General features: G+C 43.5%; 3 protein-coding genes across 4 annotated transcripts; 2 read left to right on the forward strand and 1 right to left on the reverse strand.

Annotated features, from left to right (window-relative positions):
• Nucleotides 1–490: 490 nt before the first annotated feature.
• On the forward strand, nucleotides 491–16,985 carry lab (labial). Of its 2 annotated transcripts, none has more exons than XM_002137650.3 (3): nucleotides 491–2,132; nucleotides 15,340–15,785; nucleotides 15,977–16,985. In XM_002137650.3, the coding sequence occupies exons 1-3, from the start codon at nucleotides 782–784 to the stop codon at nucleotides 16,250–16,252; spliced, it is 2,073 nt and encodes a 690-aa protein (XP_002137686.2). In that variant the 5' UTR covers nucleotides 491–781; the 3' UTR covers nucleotides 16,253–16,985. The 2 variants fall into 2 exon arrangements, with proteins under 2 accessions (XP_002137686.2, XP_033236199.1); XM_033380308.1 differs by lacking the exon at nucleotides 491–2,132 and adding an exon at nucleotides 2,636–2,769.
• A 900-nt stretch (nucleotides 16,986–17,885) lies between these two features.
• On the forward strand, nucleotides 17,886–18,583 carry agt (O-6-alkylguanine-DNA alkyltransferase). The gene has a single exon (XM_001359188.4). It carries the CDS (start codon nucleotides 17,962–17,964, stop codon nucleotides 18,532–18,534), a length of 573 nt encoding a protein of 190 aa, XP_001359225.1. The 5' UTR covers nucleotides 17,886–17,961; the 3' UTR covers nucleotides 18,535–18,583.
• Nucleotides 18,559–19,686, reverse strand: twr (signal peptidase complex catalytic subunit SEC11 homolog C twr). The gene is made up of 4 exons (XM_001359189.4): nucleotides 19,486–19,686; nucleotides 19,144–19,403; nucleotides 18,908–19,085; nucleotides 18,559–18,834 (listed from the first exon to the last, which is right to left on the reverse strand). The coding sequence occupies exons 1-4, from the start codon at nucleotides 19,552–19,554 to the stop codon at nucleotides 18,784–18,786; spliced, it is 558 nt and encodes a 185-aa protein (XP_001359226.1). The 5' UTR covers nucleotides 19,555–19,686; the 3' UTR covers nucleotides 18,559–18,783.
• Between the last annotated feature and the right edge of the window lie 116 nt (nucleotides 19,687–19,802).

The raw sequence follows: 19,802 nt of genomic DNA on the forward strand, positions 1-19,802 counted from the left end.
GATTTTCAATAGCTTTATTCTAATAAAACCACAGCGAAAAGCAGCCTTGGCCTTGGCCTACAATTGAAATTTAAGGAAGATGTCCGCCAAGTGAGAAATTAAATCCTTTTTCTGTTTTAGATCATTCTTCTATATTTCTAATTGATCTGACCAAACCATATACATATTTACTACACATATCGCATACCCCTCCAATAGTTCCCCATCTCAAGTCCAACCCAATCCGCTCCTGCGTATCCATTGCCTGAGTAGCAAAAAAAAACACACACACAAAGCGAAAAACAAGAAAATCTAAATGGAAACGGCACCACTGACCAAAACCGGTATGACTAACCCTCGTAGCAGTCTTTTGATAAGGGAAGACATTCGAGTACATAACAGAGGGAGCGAAACAGCCATACCTTCAGGCATACATTAGGCCACAAGCGAAAGCGAGACAACACTAGAGGCAGAGATGAAGGCGTGGCCTACACAATCGGTCTGTCTGGGTTGATTCTCCGACCGACCAGGCCGACCAGACCAGTCGTGACCAGACTTGGTAAGCGCGCAGGCAGCACGTCGTCGTCGTTCGTGGTTGTGTTTCGATAGTGGTCGGATAGAAGATATAGAAGAACCGTTAGCCGTCGCGTAATATTACCGATTTGTGAGTGTGCCCAGCAGTGAATGAGTGAAGTGAAAATCAGAGCAGACACAGAGATAGAACGAACTCCAGTCGAAGCCAGAGGCATCGAGAACGAACTCCAGTCGAGGCTAGGGGCAAGTGTGGTTCCTGCTAGACAATATGATGGACGTAAGCAGCATGTACGGCAATCATCCGCACCACCATCCTCATCCACATGCCAATGTCTTCGATGGTTATGGCGGTACCACCACCGCCAGCACCAGCAGCAGCAGCGTAACCGCCAGCAATGCCAGCAGCTACTTTGCCCCGCACCAGCATCAGCATCACTTGCAGCACCAGCAGCAGTTGCAACAGCAGCAATTGCAATTGCAACAGCAACAGCAGCAGCAGCAGCATGCCCTTACGTACAATGGCTATGAGAGCAGCTCCCCCGGTAGCTATTATCCCCAGCAGCAGGCACAACTGACACCACCGCCCCAAGCAGTGGGAGGAGGAGCAGTGGGCCTCCAGGTGCAACAGACGCAGCCACAGCCGCCGCTACCGCAGCAACAGCAACAACAGCTCTACCCCCACTCGCACCTGTTCAGCCCCAGTGCGGCGGAGTATGGGATTACGACGAGCACGGCCACCGGAAACCCAGGCACGCCACTGCATCCCACGAGCCACTCGCCGGCGGACTCCTACTACGAAAGCGATTCGGTGCACTCCTACTATGCCACCGCCGCGGTAGCCACTGTTCCGCCACCCACCAACAACTCACCTGTGACCGCGGCAAATGCCACCAATCCGCAACAGCAGCAGCAGCAACAGCAGCCAGGGATCGATGCCCATGCCCATGCCCCCATCATCAGCTCCGAGAACGGGATGATGTACACCAATCTGGACTGCATGTACAATCCAGTGCAGGCTCAGGCTCAGGCCCAGGCCCAGGCCCATGGCTATGCCGGACAGATCGAGGAGAAGTATGCGGCTGTACTCCATGCCAGCTACGGGCCGGGCTTGATTCTGGAGGAGCAGGATCCCATGATGCAGCAAGCCACGCAGTCGCAGATGTGGCACCACCAGCAGCACTTGGCGGGGGGCTATGCCCTGGATGCCAGCCTTACGATGGACTCCCTAGGCATGCATGCGCACATGCATCATGGATTAGCCCACGGCCATTTGGCCAATCTTGCCACCAACTCCCACCAGCAACACCCACAGCACCAACAGCAGCAACAGCAACATCCGAATCCACAGCAACATCCACAGAATCAATCGCCGGTGACGCAGGCAACGTCCCAACAACATCAGCAACAGCAGCAGCAACATTCGGTGTCGCCCAATGGCGGGCTGTCGCGACACCAGCGCGGGGGTGTCATCTCACCTGGCAGCTCCACATCCTCATCGACAGCCTCCGCCTCGAATGGCACGCACACAGCGAGCGCACAATCAAAATCGCCAAATCACTCGAGCAGCATTCCCACCTACAAGTGGATGCAGCTCAAGCGGAACGTTCCCAAGCCACAAGGTGAGTTTTTAGTGATAGGAATTGGATTACAAATAAGAATTTACGTGATGAAAAGTAAAGGGAAAACTTCTTTTAATTCCCTATTCCATATCTAAGAAACATTATGAGTCTCTTGCCACATTCTTACACCCACGAAACGCACTGTAAATCCCACACACACACTGACTAATAGAAATATGACAACCGCTCATTAGGTAACCCCGGGGGCAATTTAAGAACTACATACTTGGCTAATTGCCACATTTCAGTTTTCCCGCCACTCAGACAGACGGATACGGACGCAGAGAAGTCAACTCGAATGATTCGCTCAATAGATCACAGACCATAGTCAACAGCTAAATGAATATATTAAGCTAATCAAGCTGCGAACAAACAAACACACAAGACTCAAACGCTTAAAGGGTATAAAATAAAATGAAATAAAATTCCAAAATCATAAAACGATGACTTTCAAAACTGATTGACAGCTCAGATATAACAAAAACCACAAGAAAAACAAAAAGACGAATAAGAACAACAGAAACAACAACAATAAGAAAGGGGGAAGAAAAGGAATGATATGGTGGAGTATAAGATACCCTGTAAATTAATTTGTTATTTTACGAAAGCAGCAATCCAATTCTAAGCACTTTTGGCGGTAAGAAAGATATTAGTTATTTTATTTATATATTTAAAAAATTGTTGAAACCATCTAAAGTGGGAAAAAGTAAGGAAGAATATGGAATTCCAAGGATTAATGTACCATAAGCCTGATTTCAGGGAGCTCTTTAACTCATAGGTGATAGATCCAGCTCTTATAGTCCCTAGAACTTAGGATTTCCTGGAGGAAGTGGTATTCTCCGAATACTGGGTATACAGCATCACCAATAAGTCCAATCCAACAGTAGAATTACACCAACAGAGAAGGGAACAATAACTTTCTGGTGCGTCAGTCAGAGAGTCAAAAGAGACGTCCAACCGAGGGCATGTCACCTAAAAATAAGAATGTCTCTTCAAATGCCAAAGATTTTTCGCTTACCTCTCTCCACCAGACGAATCGCCCTGTCTATACACCCGGGACGGACCCACTCTCCTTCAGTCATAATTTTTAGCCGTTCTCTTGGCCTCTCCTTTGGGCCGCGTTTTGGCATATTTCTTGCATATTTCAGATAATTTTGTCAATGCCTGTGCAGTCAGTCAGGTTGTCACTTGTCACATTTTCGCCGAGCACAGTTTTGTATCTGGGAATTAGCCAGCTAAGAGAATATACTTATATTCGTTGATAAACCACTTGAAAAAGTAAATGCATAATATACTGGTAAAAATATCGGACATATAGTATGTATGTAATTTATTAAGCAACAGAAGCTGTAAAAAAACGAGTAATTTTATGAAGTGGTTAAGCTGTTAATTGGTTTTGAGTTTATTCAGAAGAGAGGTCACAGCAAATCAATACAAAATTGTTGTATTATATTCGAATTATTGCTCACCCTGAGATATTGTTAACTTATTTGCATTTGTATAAATGAATTTTCAAGATTTGTAGAGCATATTTGAGGTCAAGCTCCTCCAACTTCTATTCCTCTACAAGTTGTGCCTATAAGTCAATCCCTTAATAACACCCAATACACTCCCCTATTTCAGCCATAACCTGTTAACCCATTTAGTTTTGTCTGTGCGCTTATAATGCACTTAACCTGTTCCTGACACAATGTTGCACAACTGACGCTGATCGGAGATATTGGAGTATCAAGCGTCCAACCACTTACAGTTCAAACGTTAATCCCTTGGCTACACCAATAATCATACAAATATTTGCTTATTAATGCTGAAAAGTGTCATTTACATGCATCGTTTTCAATTAAACGACGCCAGAGATCCCCAGAAAATATCCCCCAACCCAAAAGCGATCCGAATCGAACCGAAACGATCTGAGATCCCTGATCCCCACGCGCCGCACCCAAAACGAGACCCAAATACGTTCCAAAGGGCCCCACGAATGACGCGTGCAAGTGGAACGAGGCGCTTATACGAGGAGGGTCTGTGGCATGGGGATTTGCGGAGATGGGGCAGAGGCTGCGGCTGTGGCTGTTGGCTCTGGCTGTGGCTGCGGCTGGGGGGCAGAGGCGACCGCAAGTCAAACAAACAATTAAAGCGTGCAGCCAGAGTCCAACGAGATGCAGCTCGAATCAAGAATGAAACTTGCAACGCGACGGCAATGCGGGGAGAGATGGATGCTGAGGAGGATGATGCCGCTGGTTCTCTTATGGCATGCCGATCTGGAAGTCAAGTTGGCTGTCAGAAAAAATGATTATTTAAATAAGAGTTTCTCGTTTGAGCTTCACTGCAACCGAACTGTCACTGAGCAATGATCTGCCCACCGTCCCGCACCGCACCATCAGAGAGCTTCTCGGCTGGAATCTCTGGATGCTGGTGCCTGGTCTCTCTCTCGGATCGGATCCGATCTCTGGCTGTGAGCGCACATGCTTGGGTCCATCTGTCATGTCATCCATTTTCAGGCAGGGAAACAGCATAATCAGCAATCATGGTTATAAATGGTAGCATTCGACATATTGGCATTCACGCACTCCACTCCAGACATTACAGTACATATATATATATTCGTATATATACGTCATATATATTTGCGGTTGTATGTGCCCTGACCAGACTGGTCTTTCAATTCAAAAGAGTTCTCTAATGTGTTAATCAGCATTTTTCAATAACCAGACCACGCCACTGAAGATCAATTGTGGTGGCAGCTTCTCGGTTTGTTCTCTCTCCCGTTGGGATAAAGATTAATTGAAAAAGTGTACTGAGATTTGTCATTGACTAACTTTAACCTAGGCCTTTCTTGTCCCTAAGTCCAACATATAGATTGGACAAGTTTTTTTGGAGTAGACAAGATCAATCAATGTGAAAAACTCTCCAAATATTCAACCGCTGCTTGACACGATTGTGATGACACCTAGATAAAACTAAAATTAGCAAAAATATATAGAAAAGAATCCACGGCAAAGCAGCGAAAACTTATCCATCATTTGTGGTGTCAGGGTTGAAGTAGTTCACGTTCTATGAGAACTCCAAGTTTGTATGCGAAATGTGTGAGATTTTCAGCGGAACAATTTAGGGTAGAATTCTAGATACTCTAATGGGGAGATGGCGGAAAGTAAGAGATAGAAGATGGAATATTTTAAATATATATTCTTAGGAAATCCATATAAAACTCTGTGTAGGAATCGTCATTTTTTATAAGGGGTTTTCTTATGAAACTTCTGAAACATCTCCATAAGCTATATACTTATTCTTTGAAGGAATGGAAATATTTAAGTCTATATAATATCCCATTAATTGGGATTCATAATAATCACTTCGACTATCTATCTTCCCTCTATTAACACCCACAATTCGACCAATTTTTTACGACTACGCCTCGCAATAGTTTCTTTACATTTATTAGACTTTTGATGGGTTTCCCAAAAACAAAACTAATTGAAAGTTTCCCATTGAAAGGAGGAGGGACCAGCCTTGTTGTGGTAGAACAATTTAATTAATGCCTGGCAAATGGAAGTTCTGTTCGTGTTTTATTGTTTTTTAAACGATCTACCACTTTGTAGCTGTATTTTTTATACAGTGAACGAAGTGGGGGAAGGTCCACACGCGAGGTTACGAAAAAGAAAAATATGAAATATGAAAAGAGCTGACAAAAGTGAAGGAAACTCGTATTAACATAAATGTTGGTAGAGGAGGGAGTGGAAACAGAGGAAAACTTTTGGCCAAAAGGTTGCAAAAGGTGTTAGTTTTATGGGCCACTGAAGAGCGGCGGTGGGAGGGCCATGGACAGGGGGACCTTCGCTTGGGGTATTCAACATTTATTTGATGTGATGTTTTGATATTTCTTGACACCAACACGCGACCCAAAGAGCGACGAATGTGCCACAATGAAAACGAAATGAATTAATTACGTTCATTTCAAAAACACACACAAAAAATTGGTAAGAAATATACTCGTATAAAAACACAAACAAATGAGAACCCCGCAGCAGAGGCAGACTATTTAAATGAAATGATATTGTGGATAGAAAAGTGACCACCAGGAATTCGAGATAAGATCAAACGCTTGCCCAAACCAAAAAACCAAAACGAACCCAAACAGAACTGCGGCCGAGTGAGGCCAGACTTGAGCCGAGCCGAGACCAGACCCGACCCGACCCGCCCGCCTGTCTGTCACCGTCATCGTCAGAGCCGGGGTCCGTCACAGAGGTTAGGTTAGCCCGCTGACATAGAGATGGTAGCGTGAGTGGGCTATGAAGTGCTCCAAGTCGTGTACGATAGGTAGGGACCACAGGGTAGGGAATTTTTGAGATATGGTGCGGGTCTGTGAAGGCATATCTTTTGGGGATCTCTTGTTTTTCTCTTTCGAAGTTTACTACAGGAATGGCTCTACATTCTTAGTTTTCAATATATCCAAATATAACAAATAATCCATATATAGTTCTATGTAAATATTGTATGTTGCTAGTGGTTCTAGAAGACGTTCTTCCATCATTCCATCATATGAATGTCTCCCCAACAAGCCATGTCTACTCACATACCTCACAGCTCACTCACGCTACCATCTCTAAGCCGAATACTCCTCCAAACTCTACCAAAAAACATATCAGGCCAAGCCGGACGGACCAACAAAAATGTATGGCATGTGTCGTGACAAATTTTGTTCGCTGGCGCGCGCTGAGTTAACATTTTTGAAAGCGTATTATTAAATTTCTTTCCCTCTGTCTGTTTCGGGTGTTTTCTCCACTTTTTTTTACTGGGGGTCAACGAGAAATCTAAGAACCCGAAGGAGCCACCGCCGAGACCTGGCCTTTGACTCGATTTGAATCGATTTGTTAGGTGATAAGCTTTGGGCAGTACTTACATTAATTACCACTTAACTGGGATCGGGTTCGGTTAGCTTTGGAATCCCCTGCACAGTGGCCCGCTCGGCATCAGGCTCCCCATCTCCCTGAGTACCTGATCCGCTCCCCATATCCCAGTTGTACCCGACCCGCTCCCGCTCCCGCTCCCTGTAGCACCGTCGACCTTCTCTCTCCATCTCCTGACGTACCGCAGTGACATTTACACACCTAAAATGTCAGTTTTCATAAAGTCTGAGTCCAGTCCAGTCGCTGGAGTTTTGCCGGAGACAACATGAGAAGCACATTAGTCCAGTCTGCGTGACAGCCAGCCAGCGAGGGATAGAGACGGGACCTGCGAGAGAACTGCTCCCAAAAATAAAGTAAAACAAAATTCTGTTTTCGAACCACCAAAGACCCATTCCCCTCCTTCTCACTGCATTAAAGGATATCGCTCGCCCTAGCCCGCTCAAGGGTGCGCTCTGTCTTCGTCCTTGCTTCCTTCCTTCCGCCTGTTATGTAATATTAACCACAATATCTATATGAAAATGTTTGCCTTGAATGGACATTTGGTGCAAACAGAACAGTGCGCCAAAAGCCAAACGCGGAGGATACGGATATCTTATCTGGTGTTTGCATTCGTCCAAGGTTCTCTCCGTATCCATGGCGCTGCTGCGTTCCATATTTTCCTCGCTTCCTTCGGTTCTCTGGACGCCTTAATACTTTTCAAGTGTATAATTTAGTAAATTATATAAGTATCGCGTTACGTGCTGTGACACAAGCACAAACACACTCAGCTCTCCCTCCCTCCAGGTTCGCCACGCGATATCGTCGATAAATGTGGCTCAATATCTTTTTTGTTTTCAGCACAAAATTGCACAAAGTCATCATGGATTTTCGTTGAATGTTGAGTTTCTACTGCACTGATAGGCTTATCAATGAGTAGAACTAATTGAGTGTGATTTATTTGTGGCACGATTTGCTATGGTAATGGTTCGACTAAATATAAATGTTATTTTTAAAGTATTTCAACCAAAAATAACACTTAAATTTCAAGTGGAATTAGCCAGAAATACAGATTGATTAAAATTTTGGAAGATTTATAACATCCGGGAGTGCAAAAGAGTTCCGCAAACTGTATGGAAGGAAGCAACCCAGAAATAGAATTCATATGATTATTTATAGATCATTTTAGCATTCCATTCCATTCCGTTTCAAGAGTTTGTTTTGTTTTTTTTTTTAGGCAACACCCTATTCAAATGGAGTTTCGTTGTAAGATCCCGACATAAACAAAATACTTTGCGACATAATGAATCATTTGACGAGACAAACAGTAGTCGGGGCGAACAATTTAAGCTGTTCCCAAAAAAATCATTTACGGCCAAAACGAACCAGACAACTGTGCTTCAGTTCAGGCCAATGAAAACTTTTGCTCTCTATGGGGTAATGGGGTATTGCGGTGCCGGGTCTTTGAATCGTAGGTTCAAGGGGGAGAGACTCTATAAAGCACACGCATTTAGCAATTGATCTGCGAATCAAAGGGACCGCCTCGGTCTCCTCTGAGCCCCAGAGCTCGACAATTGTCTCGTTTTTTCTGTGGAAGGTGATTTCATTCCCCCGAACATTTTTCGAGGGTATGAACAGTAGATAAAATGGTAAACGAAAGCTGTCAATTTGAAGTTTCTTTGTTGGTATTTTATCATTGTTTCATTCGAATGCTAGAGCGACTGCTGCTCCCGCTCTGCTCTGGTTTTCTTTCTGGCGATATCAGTAGTGCCTCTTAGAGAAGGCGTCCACCGCTGGCACTCCTCTCGCTCTCCCCCCGCTCCGATAACGGACAATGGGACAGCGGGCGGCTTTAAAGTGGACATTCTAGTGGCCGGCCAGGTATTAGCCATGAACGTCTCTGAACTTCCACTTGCGCGGCGACACGCGCTGCGCTACTTTGATTTATTTCACTCTGTTTTCATTTTGTTACTTTTATTTTCGTTTCGCCTCGATTGAGGCCAATTGATGGATGTATCCTATCTATCTTTAGGCACTAGCATTAGTTCTATGGTGAGGGTAGGGGTACTGGCTTTAAGTATTAGTTTAATTACTCCATACAGGCTTAGTTTAGATGGAAAAGATTTGATTCGATTTTAATGGTAACGACTGAATCGATGCGATTCAGCGATATTGGAGTAGGATATAAAGCGATTGCTTCCATAGGAAAATTTTCGAAAAATCTTCTTCAGTTATTTTTGGGAGCTTTGAACCCAATGAGTCATGGCTTTGTGCCCAAATAATGCCTAAGCCTCGTAACACTTTCCATTTGACAGGCAAAATCCAAGGACAACACACAAGAAAATATAATTCTTGATATTTTCGATATTCTGTAGCGCAAAAAGAGAGGAAAATAATGATTTATTATATTGAAATTATCTCGTGTAAACAAGTCAAGTTGCCAGTTTGGCTAATGCCGCCTGTCGCCTGTCGGCGGTCCCGCCCGGTCCCCCTCCCCTGAACACCAGTCCCGTCCCCCTTCACACCAGTCGGTAAAATTTTGTTAATTTGTCTAATGAAAATTGTATTTCTATGGATGGTTTTGGGGGGAGTTTTGGGTGAGACTGGGAAAACCGAAAGCCGAAAGCAAACCCGCGGCCTAAGAGGCAAAGTCAAGATATTGAAGGCGACAGTCGACAGTCTGAGGCTCGCGTCTTGTCTACAGGAATTTTCACGGCGGGGCACGAAGATTGATGATGACATTAGCATCATTGTCGAAAAAATATTTTAAAGGACCAAAAGCAGCCTTTTCTTGTGTGCTGCTGCTGCCTTCCACTCGAGTGGCAAAATGTTTTGAAATTTGTTTGGTTGACATTTTAATTTGCAAATACTTGGGAATATATATATGTATATATATGCATATATATCGTGTCAGGACTGAAGCTTTAATTGAATTAAATCATCAAAGAAGCAGGGGAAAAAGAGGTTGGGTTTCGGAGTAGGGCCCATGTCAAGTGGAGCCACTCAAAGTGTTGACTGTCAGCTCATTGGCACGCACAAAGGCACACACTCTCATGGGTATATGTACAGTGTAGTGGTTGTACATAGCCCACATTTTTTTTTGGCATTTGGTCGCCATTTTTATATACATTTTTTCCGTTTTCTTAGCTTCTATCGAACACCCTTATTTCAACAGCTCTTCAACATATACATATATGGATGTATGTACAATTCCCTATATACAAGAGCACAAATAACAAAGCCAAAAAAAAGGGAAACTATGAACATCTATGGCCATGTGTATGTGCCTGTGCATTTTCGTTGGGTGATCCGTCATCTTGTCAGAATGTATTATTCGAATTAAGATTTTACTTCTCCTTTTTTGCTGCTGCTGTTGCTGTTGCTCTTGCTGCTGCCATTGAATTGAATTAACACAAACAGGCAGCTGTACCTCGGATACAAACAGACATGGAAAAACTAACCCTCTAGCTGCCACCTCCCTGCCTCGCCTGCCTCCCTCCCACCCGCTGGAAACCGAATTTGTTCAAGCAGTTAGTCAGTTCTATTAATAAGAAAAAACCCAAGCGGTTGCCTAAATTATAAAAATAACTACCCAGCCAACAACAGAAATTAGAACTTAACAAAATAATAATTGTTAATCGGAAATGTTGTCAGTCTTATCGGCTTGAGAGAGGAAGAAAGGTACTTCAGACCATTCAGACAATCTATAAAACAGCTGGAGATAATCTTCCGTATAGACATTGTTGTCATAGGCGGGCTACATTTCAGTAACCTATTTTAATAGGATATTGTTCTTCTTCTGGTAATCAGAAAATCATTTATTCCACAAAATAATAACCATGAAAAACTAATCACAAAGATATCATAATCACGTATCGAAACAACGAATTTAATTCAATTTGCTCTCTCTCTCTCCTCCTCTCTCTGTCACCATGTGGGGCGACTTCTTATCGCCAAAAAACCAAATATGTAGTACAAATAATGCTGTCGATTTTGATTTTCGGGACGTGCTACTGGAATTCAACGTAATCTACAAAAAAATAAAAATAAAATAAAGAAATAAAGCAAAAAACAGTAGCCAAAATATAGCTATTAAGATAACACAAATATGTGCATACTGTGGCTGTGTAAATATTTAAATCGAGTTCAGTTTTTTTGACGACCGACAACGACATAATTTTCCATGGGCAAACAAACGGATTGAAGGAACAGACAAGACTCACGAACAACTCAAACAGAAGTTCTATGTATGATAACTACTTCCGGAACAGACAGACAGAAGAGACATTTAAGATGGGAGACAGTTAACAGGCTTAAGGTCTAGATCTAGGCGCCATTTGATACCATACCCATTTCCCAAAAGGGTACCTCTGGGTTACCTCTGAATCACACAGCTTTCTGTTTCTTTTTGGATACTTTTTTATAATTTCAAAAACCTTTTGTTAAACAATTTCCATGTGTGTTAGACATCGTGACTAATAAGCCGCGGGATGTCTGGTTATGCCCCGTAACCAAAAATCTTTCAATTAAGCTGGAAAAACTTGACTTCTCCTTTGTTTCGTTTCGGTTTGTTTTTTGGGATTTGAGATGATATGTAGATACTTGTACAATTATAAGAATTTTGGGTATTTTGTGCATTTCATGTTTGAAATGTAGATACGACTGCATCATCGCATGACATGTGGAAAAAGTCACGAGTTGACAGGCAGCCAATAAAACTGACAGCCTGAATGGACACGGCCCATGAGCCACGGACGGGATTCGATGGGATTATATGGCATTTTAGTCAAGTCAGGCCCGTGCCTGGACAGACAGACAGACACCCAGACATTGAAATGCCAGCAAAGAGTGTTGACTGTCCTTAATTAGCAGCCACCCTCGAAAGGGTTTGAGATTCCCAAAACAACCCAATTAGTTCGGACTGACCTCTGGCCAGTGAATCCGAACATCTGTCCCGAGCAAAACAAAGCAAAGTACGGGCATGTTCCATTGATTGCAAAATATTATTGGCCATAGTTCCACTCAAAGCAATGTCTGAGTTCTTTCCGTTTGGGGGCCATAAATTACCTTCAGGTGATCAATCAAATCGTCACTAAAACCCACCGATCGTCAGCACTTTTTGGTGTGCACTTTTATGGAGCCCCACAGATTAGGTTGCGACTGGACTGCTACGAAATTATGTAGTTCTAGAAAGTTTTGTTTTTGCCACATGACGTTGATGTTGGACGGACGAGTATTTAATCAACAATTAAAACAATTTACTTTTAATTGAAATATAATTTTCTATTTGCACTCGAATTAAATATTATTATCAATTGAGCCCTTGGCCAGACACAACGCATGTCGCACTTCGGTCTACGGTCTACAGTCTACAGTCTGGTATGGTCTCCAGTTTTCCAGTCCCATTTAATCGCCCCAAAACGGACCCCTTGTAATGCTACCCAGAGCTCACAGAGTGGGCCCCACTTGGTATCTGTGTGCTGTGTTGTCTGTGTGTGAGTGGGGGGATCTCTGTAAAGTGGCAGTGGCGCCTACATAATAGAACTGATAATATCATTATATCTCTCATATCAAAATGGCCGTTCGCTCGGTTGCCCCATGACTCACAAGTGAACGGGGAAGTGTTTGGGTAACGCAGAATTCAAGGACAAAGTGTGGACTATTTCAAGTGCAATTTAGTAGAACAGGGTATTAGAAGATTTGTGAAATGTGTTACCAGTGTATCAGAAATAAAAAAAAGAAGAGGACGAAACTAAAATTGAAGGTAGAGGAATTGCTTTATAGTTAATCTGATTTCTGCTGATAACAAAGTATTAGGGATCATTGCATTGTATCATTAGATTATATTCCATTTCTTGCCTTGCAATATTTTCGAACCGATTCCTGCTTTTGGAACTTTCTTTAATTCCTCCCCAATGAAAACTCTGTTTATTTGCCACATTATAAACACTTTCTTTGACTCAATTGAAAACAATCAATGTTGATTGTATTTTCCCTAGATTTTTCCCCATTCAGACATACACTTTTCTCACACGAGAAAAGTCAACAGACAGACAAACAAACGTTCGACTGAGTGACTGACTGGCTTAAACCTGCAATTGTAATTACCGCTAGTTGAGATGTTATCAAATTACATTGACTCTGGGTGGCGCCCCTAGCTGTTGCACCCCCGCAGCCCTCGCTCTCTGGTGCTGCAGCGCCTCTTTGCTGTTGCATTGATTGTCAACAGTGTCACTCTTAAGCTTAAGCGCCAATGTGACACCACCTCTTTCCGCCCAGCCAAGAGGAGATGGCCTTCAGCAGGGGAGGGTTGAGCCGTCCGAGGGGCTGAAGCACAGTTAGTCGTCGCTGAGTTTTCCCTACATTTCCACCTCTCTGTCAGCAGTGTCGCCACGGCCCCCACCTTGCCCCATCCACACCTCTCGGCTCGCCTCACGTCGCGCTCGGAGCATTGAAGTGGAAGCGATCCCCCGATAATGCTCTCTAAAACTAATATTACAAAGTAGATATCGTTTGGCGCCGGACAAAAGCGACAGTGCCGCCAACTGGCCGCGACATGTTTGACAACCCGAGCGACACCAGCGGCAGCAGCAGCAGCAGTGGCACGAACAGCATAGGCAGCACAGTGGCATGAAAGTTATGGCTCATATTGCGGGTCAACCACGAAGGTCTTCAAGCTAAGGAAACACTGGATCTTGAACATTTTTAACAAGAAAAGTAAAGGATTGAAGGCTAAAATCGATTCCACATTCATTTATATTTATTCTTCACATCCTTCGACCTCTGGTGGGGTTCCTTCATTCTTCACAAAGGTTCTCCCTTATTCGTTCCACTGTGCATTGATTGGCGGCAGCCGGAGCTGCCATCCATATTGATAACCGGAATGCAGTGTAGTACTCGTAATATCCAACTGCCACTGCCACTACTGTCACTGCCACTGCAACTGCAGCAACTGCCGCCGCCGCCGCCGCCGCTCGGGTTTGTTTGTCTGTTTGCTGGAAAATTCAAATGTAGCCCAAGCCACTCACCGCCGTAATCCTTGGGCTTGTTTTCTTAGACATTCCTGTGTGCATTACGATAGGAGCCGAGGAGCGACTTCAATTCGGCGGCCACTTATCGATCCAATCCCCCTGGCAAACAGGCCACAAATCCTCGAAAGGTGCGCAACCGGCTACTGTGTGCGGATTCCATCTGCGGATGCCAAAATTAATATTGGGAGTGGGAGTGGGAGTAGGAGCAGGAGTAGGAGAGCACTCACCAAGAGGAGCAGTACGAGGAGCAGTGGCAGCAGCATTTAAGTGTCATAAATTCATCATTCATTTGTGGATTGAAAACCTTATTTATTGTGTGTCGTTGGGGTTTGATTTATGGCTGTACGAAAGACCAATTGCCTAAAAATTGGTAGCACCAATTCAAAAATTAAATGGATTCGGGTAAAATTAATACGACTAGACGACGGCTTTCTTTCAACTTTCAGGAAGGTTAATCAATATCATTTAGCAGCTCCAAAATGACGCACCTATTAATTGATTTATGCTGAATGAAACTTTCATTGAGATTTATGATTGTGTGAAAAGGTTTTTTATGAGCTTCTTGGGATGCCTTCTAAGGGGGGAGTGTCAACAGAAAACCATATTTTCCAAGAAGATCTTTACTTCATTCCTCGAAAAAACATGCATTTAAGCAGTGTTTATGATCTTAACATCTCACCAAAAAACTTCTAACTTATTAACAGATTAAAGAACGTTTTTGAAACTCCACAGCATTTAGAAAATTACTGATTTTGTACTAGAGACCTAAAAACAAACCCCACAAATTGTAATGAATTCAATTATCTGCACTCAGCACGTCTTCGAAGACATTTCGGGACAATCCAACCAAAAGAAAACACAACAAACCTTGGGCAGAAGATCATGACCAAATCCATGACGTGCCCACAAATATCATAATTCCTGAACCACCCACAAAAACCAGAGTCAAAACTATGGTCCGAGTCCCGCTGTCAGGATAATCCCAATATTTTCCAAACAAAACCTATTGAGCGCATGAAATCCTTCTATGGAAGGGCAGAGGGAATCGGTTTCATGATCGTCGGCTTTAGCCACGGGGCGCATGTCAAATTATGAATAAAATGCAAAATCACGCAAACAAGGCAAAAAGTCAACCCAGGAGGGAGGGTGAATATCCTACGAGTATGGAGTCCTAAACTCTCACAATGATTAGCTGCGACAGCTAGAGATCAACACCGAGGGGATCGTTCTCCTCCTCCAAACCACAACAGAAACCATATCTTATGTTCTGCCTTTTCTATTTCTCTCTCTTTGCAGCACCAAAACTACCTGCCAACAGCATTGCAAACATGCACCACGACTACCAGATGAATGGACAGCAGCTCGAGATGTGCCGCAGTGTTGGTGGTGGTGCAGCTGGTGGGAGTGGCAGCGTGGCCAATGGTCCTGGAGTTGGTGGCAACGGCTCTGGCCTCGGCAGCGTCCTGTCAGTGCAGAATTCCCTGATGCTCTCTGCGAACAATGCATCCGCGGGCAATGCCCCGAATGGCATGGGCGTGAGCATCGGCGTGGGGATGGGCAATGGGCCGGGCGGTAGTGGCCTCAGCAGCTGCAGCCTGTCCAACAACACCAACAACTCCGGCAGGACAAACTTCACCAACAAACAACTGACGGAGCTGGAGAAGGAGTTCCACTTCAATCGATATCTGACACGGGCCCGGCGCATCGAAATAGCAAATACATTGCAACTGAATGAAACGCAGGTGAGAAACCATTTATTTATTATTATTTATAGCTTAAAAGTGCTCCACCATCTCTCTGTAGCTGTAAATTCCAACCTCTTTGGGTTTTTTTCCAAAGTACTTCCTAAAGGAGCGTGCAGCTCTGTCCACTCAATCCTTATGCGACTCAAATTTCGTAAGACTAATATCTCCTTCTCTTCTTTTTCTTGTAGGTTAAGATCTGGTTCCAAAATCGGCGCATGAAGCAAAAGAAGCGCGTCAAGGAAGGCCTCATTCCGGCGGATATGCTCACCCAGCACACATCCGTACCCGTAATCACAGAGAAGCCACCGCAGCAGCAGCAGCAACAGCAGCAGCAACAGCAGCAGCAACAACAGCAGCAACAGCAAGCAGAGCTGCAATTGAAGCCGCAAAGCAGTGAATTAAGCAGTAACGAACTGCCTGCAGCAGCCATAACGGTAACAACAGCATCCGCCAAGCAGAGTTGAACACGTTTTCAGGATTTTGCTCAGATCAGATCTTTGTTTTAATTGTTATCGCTGTTATTGTTGTTGTTGTTGTCGCCAAAATGTTGACGCATTTCGTTGTGATAAATTAATAGAAAATGCAAAAAAAAAAGAAATGAAATAAATTAAAATAAGAGAATACAATAATTAAATAAATATTATGTCATACTAGTAGCAAATTTCATAAAAATTCAAAATAATAATATTAATAATAAGCAAATCGGTAATCAAACATTGCTAGCAACTTGTGAAATCGAGGTGCCATATGTATCATCTAGGGGCTGTAAATACTTAAACTAGTTTCGCATTGCCGCAGCTGAAGCACTAAACATTGACTCAGGGTTAACAAAAACGTATACTTAATTTATAAAAACAAAACTGAAACTTGAAAGCACGCAGAGCAATTGACAAAATACATTAATCAAAATCAAAAGGAAACAAGAATAGAATCAGAATAGAGTAACTAAATAATTTTACAGCTTAGTAGAATCCAATCCCCAATGTATACCCCACATTTCCGTACGAGTAGTATTATTAGCTAAGTTTTAAGATGCAGAGTAATTCGTTTTTTGCTAGAGTCCAATCGGTATGACACAATCTTGATGTACTGTCTGTATATTTAATCTAGTCCTAATTGTAATATAATTATAATTGTACAACATCTATATATTTAAAGAAACAATAAACGAAAACCGATTGAAAATTGTTGATACAATATGATGGCATAATTATTATCATTATGATGGAGATCCATGTAGCTTCCGAGAACTAAATATAAATATATATATATGGCGTTGTATTATCAGTACATCCAATGGGGGAACTCTGCAGGAAAACGTGGACTATATCTTGATTAATTGCATGGTCCCATGGTCAACATATTTTATGCAAATCTATCATTATGACAGACCTTTTCTAGGGATTAATTCCACAAAAACAGAGTTCTATACATCACATGTTATGGAAATTAAAATTTGTGTAGGGATTTGTCGCTTTTTGATATCATGAGTAATTTTCGCGGCAAAGGAAATTCATCAAATACCTTTTGACCAAAGTAGTTTTGCATATGGATGATAGATACGATTTTAAGGCCACATTATAGATTGCTACAGAAAGCGTTGGCAGCAAAGGAATATGGTAAATATTTTTCTGGTTAAACCTATTTGGGCTATATTGAATATGAGTCATCAAATGACAATAAGTTTCATTCACTCAGCACATGAAAATGGTTTGAGATTTTTGTTTACACATTTCAAATATTCCATTCATTTTTTAGGAATAATAGATTAATGTGATAGGATTCAAGTCGCGCGCTCTAAAGTTGGAATTGTCAAAGTATCGCACATATCGCACAAAAATATTGACATTTACGGTATATCGATATACAATGGTAAAGAAAGGGAATAGAAATCCAATAAAAGCAAGTGTTTAAAATAAGCCAGTCAATTAGAAAATTGATTCATTAATCGTATTAAGGGTTCTGGGCTGAGGGTTCTATCTAGCTAGTAATATTCGACGGAATTTTAAAAACGAGGAATATGTATAAAAGAACTTGAATTCGTCAGTATATTTACGGTATATCTTAAAAGTGACATGGTATATTTCTGAGGGTCGGTATTTTAACGACAAATCCGCGGTCACACAGCTGCCAAGCCGGCCTTTTATAAAATTTTGAAAATTTCACAATAAAAATGTGGTTTTCCGAGAATTTAAAGATCCGCTTGACAATGATGACAAGGAGACCGCGCCTGATCCGCTATGGCTTCGTCGACACCACGTTTGGCCGCATGCTAATGGGAGTAGTTTCCTTGGACGATATTCAGAGCGAAGCTCAAGACGCAATTTGTCTACTGTATTTCGTGATGGAGAACGACCAATACACTCTCGACGAGGCGATAAGTCGCTCGCACGGTGCGAAGATGGAGCAGGACAGTGCCACCATCCAGAAGTGGGCCTACAAGCTTTTCTCGGCTGGCAAGGACGCGGAATGTTTGATCGACGTTGCTATCATTGGGACACAATTCGAGACGGCTGTTTGGTCCGCTCTGCTGGAGGTGAAGAGTGGTCAGACGTACACATACTTGCAGCTGGCTACGCAGATGGGTCGCCCCGAGGTCGTGCGCTCGCTGGCCAGTGCAGTGGGCCGGAACCAGGTGGCCATTCTCATACCCTGCCACCGCATTGTGTCCAAGAACGGGGACTCCAAGTACTACTGGGGCGGCAAGCTCAAGCAGGAACTGCTCAGCTTCGAGGCTAAAAAATAGATTGTTATAACAAACATGATTAAAAATTGTTATATTTTGTTTATTGAAATTCAGCTCCGGACACTTCGGAGTCCGGACAACTTGTTTTGTTTCGTTTTTGTGGCGACTTGTTGAGGGGCCGTGGACAGGAAAGAATCGTTGCGGGATTGATCAAATGAAAAAATGCGAAAACAGGCTCGAGATTGTGCACATTCTGGGCGCAGATCCTACTTATATATTGTACCTATAAATAAACGTGCCGCCGCCGCTCTACTCTCGATGCAGTAGAACGAATATTGCCAGTATCGAGAGAATGGCCCACTGTAAAGAGGGAACACGAGAGCGGATCAGCAAGGGAAGCCTTGACGGAGGGTTAGTTGGGAAAATCACTCACTTTAACCTTCGGATACTCGTTCATGAAGATGGTGATGATGCCCACGTAGGGCAGGAAGCCCCTGGCCCTACCCACAATATCCTTTTTGGTCAGCCAGAGCTGGTTGGGCGCGTACAGGCCTCGGTCGTCCACGTTGTTGTTGTCGCCCTTGGTCAGGAACTTGACGCTGCCGTCCTCCCTGCAATATCAATAATCGGGGAATCAGTAAAAGTTGCGGCAGCCCGGTGAGAACCTACTTCTCATGCAGCTTGATCACGCGATGCACTATAGGAATGTCTCTGCCCTCCACTTTGAACACAACGATCTCGCCGACGCGCACTGGATCCTCCTTGTAGTTGGTGAGGAAGAGCAGGTCGCCGCGGTGAAATGCCGGCTCCATGCTGCCACTGAGCACCACCACGATGGGCGATTCGCTGCCGGTGACCACCATCAGGCCCTTCCAGATCATCAGGGCCGACGAGACGATCATGGCAAAGCTCAGCACCTGATACAGGGACTGCAAGCAGCCAAACAAAGACACATCATTTGTTAACAAATGCCACTTTCAACGCCGAACAAGGCGGCGGCGCTCCTCTCACCTGACGCTTGTTCATTCTGTTGAAATCGCCCAGCATTTCATCGATTTGCAGCATGCTTGCTACGCCCATGGTTCCGGCTGTGTGGTTTGTGGGGTATATTTCCTTAAATTAACCTAGCTAAATGCGAATTCGATCGGGTTTTAAAAATGCTACGTCGACGAAGACAGAACAGAAAAATACAGACACGTATGAAGTAGAGCCTGGACAAACATCGATAGTATCATCGGTGGAAATATCGATGTTTTTATCACACCACTAACAGCACAGTGGGTACCCAAATGTAGTGAATTGGATTACATATTGTAAATAATATTAAT

Source organism: Drosophila pseudoobscura, chromosome 2 (genome assembly GCF_009870125.1).
Source record: "Drosophila pseudoobscura strain MV-25-SWS-2005 chromosome 2, UCI_Dpse_MV25, whole genome shotgun sequence".
Lineage (NCBI taxonomy): Eukaryota > Metazoa > Arthropoda > Insecta > Diptera > Drosophilidae > Drosophila > Drosophila pseudoobscura.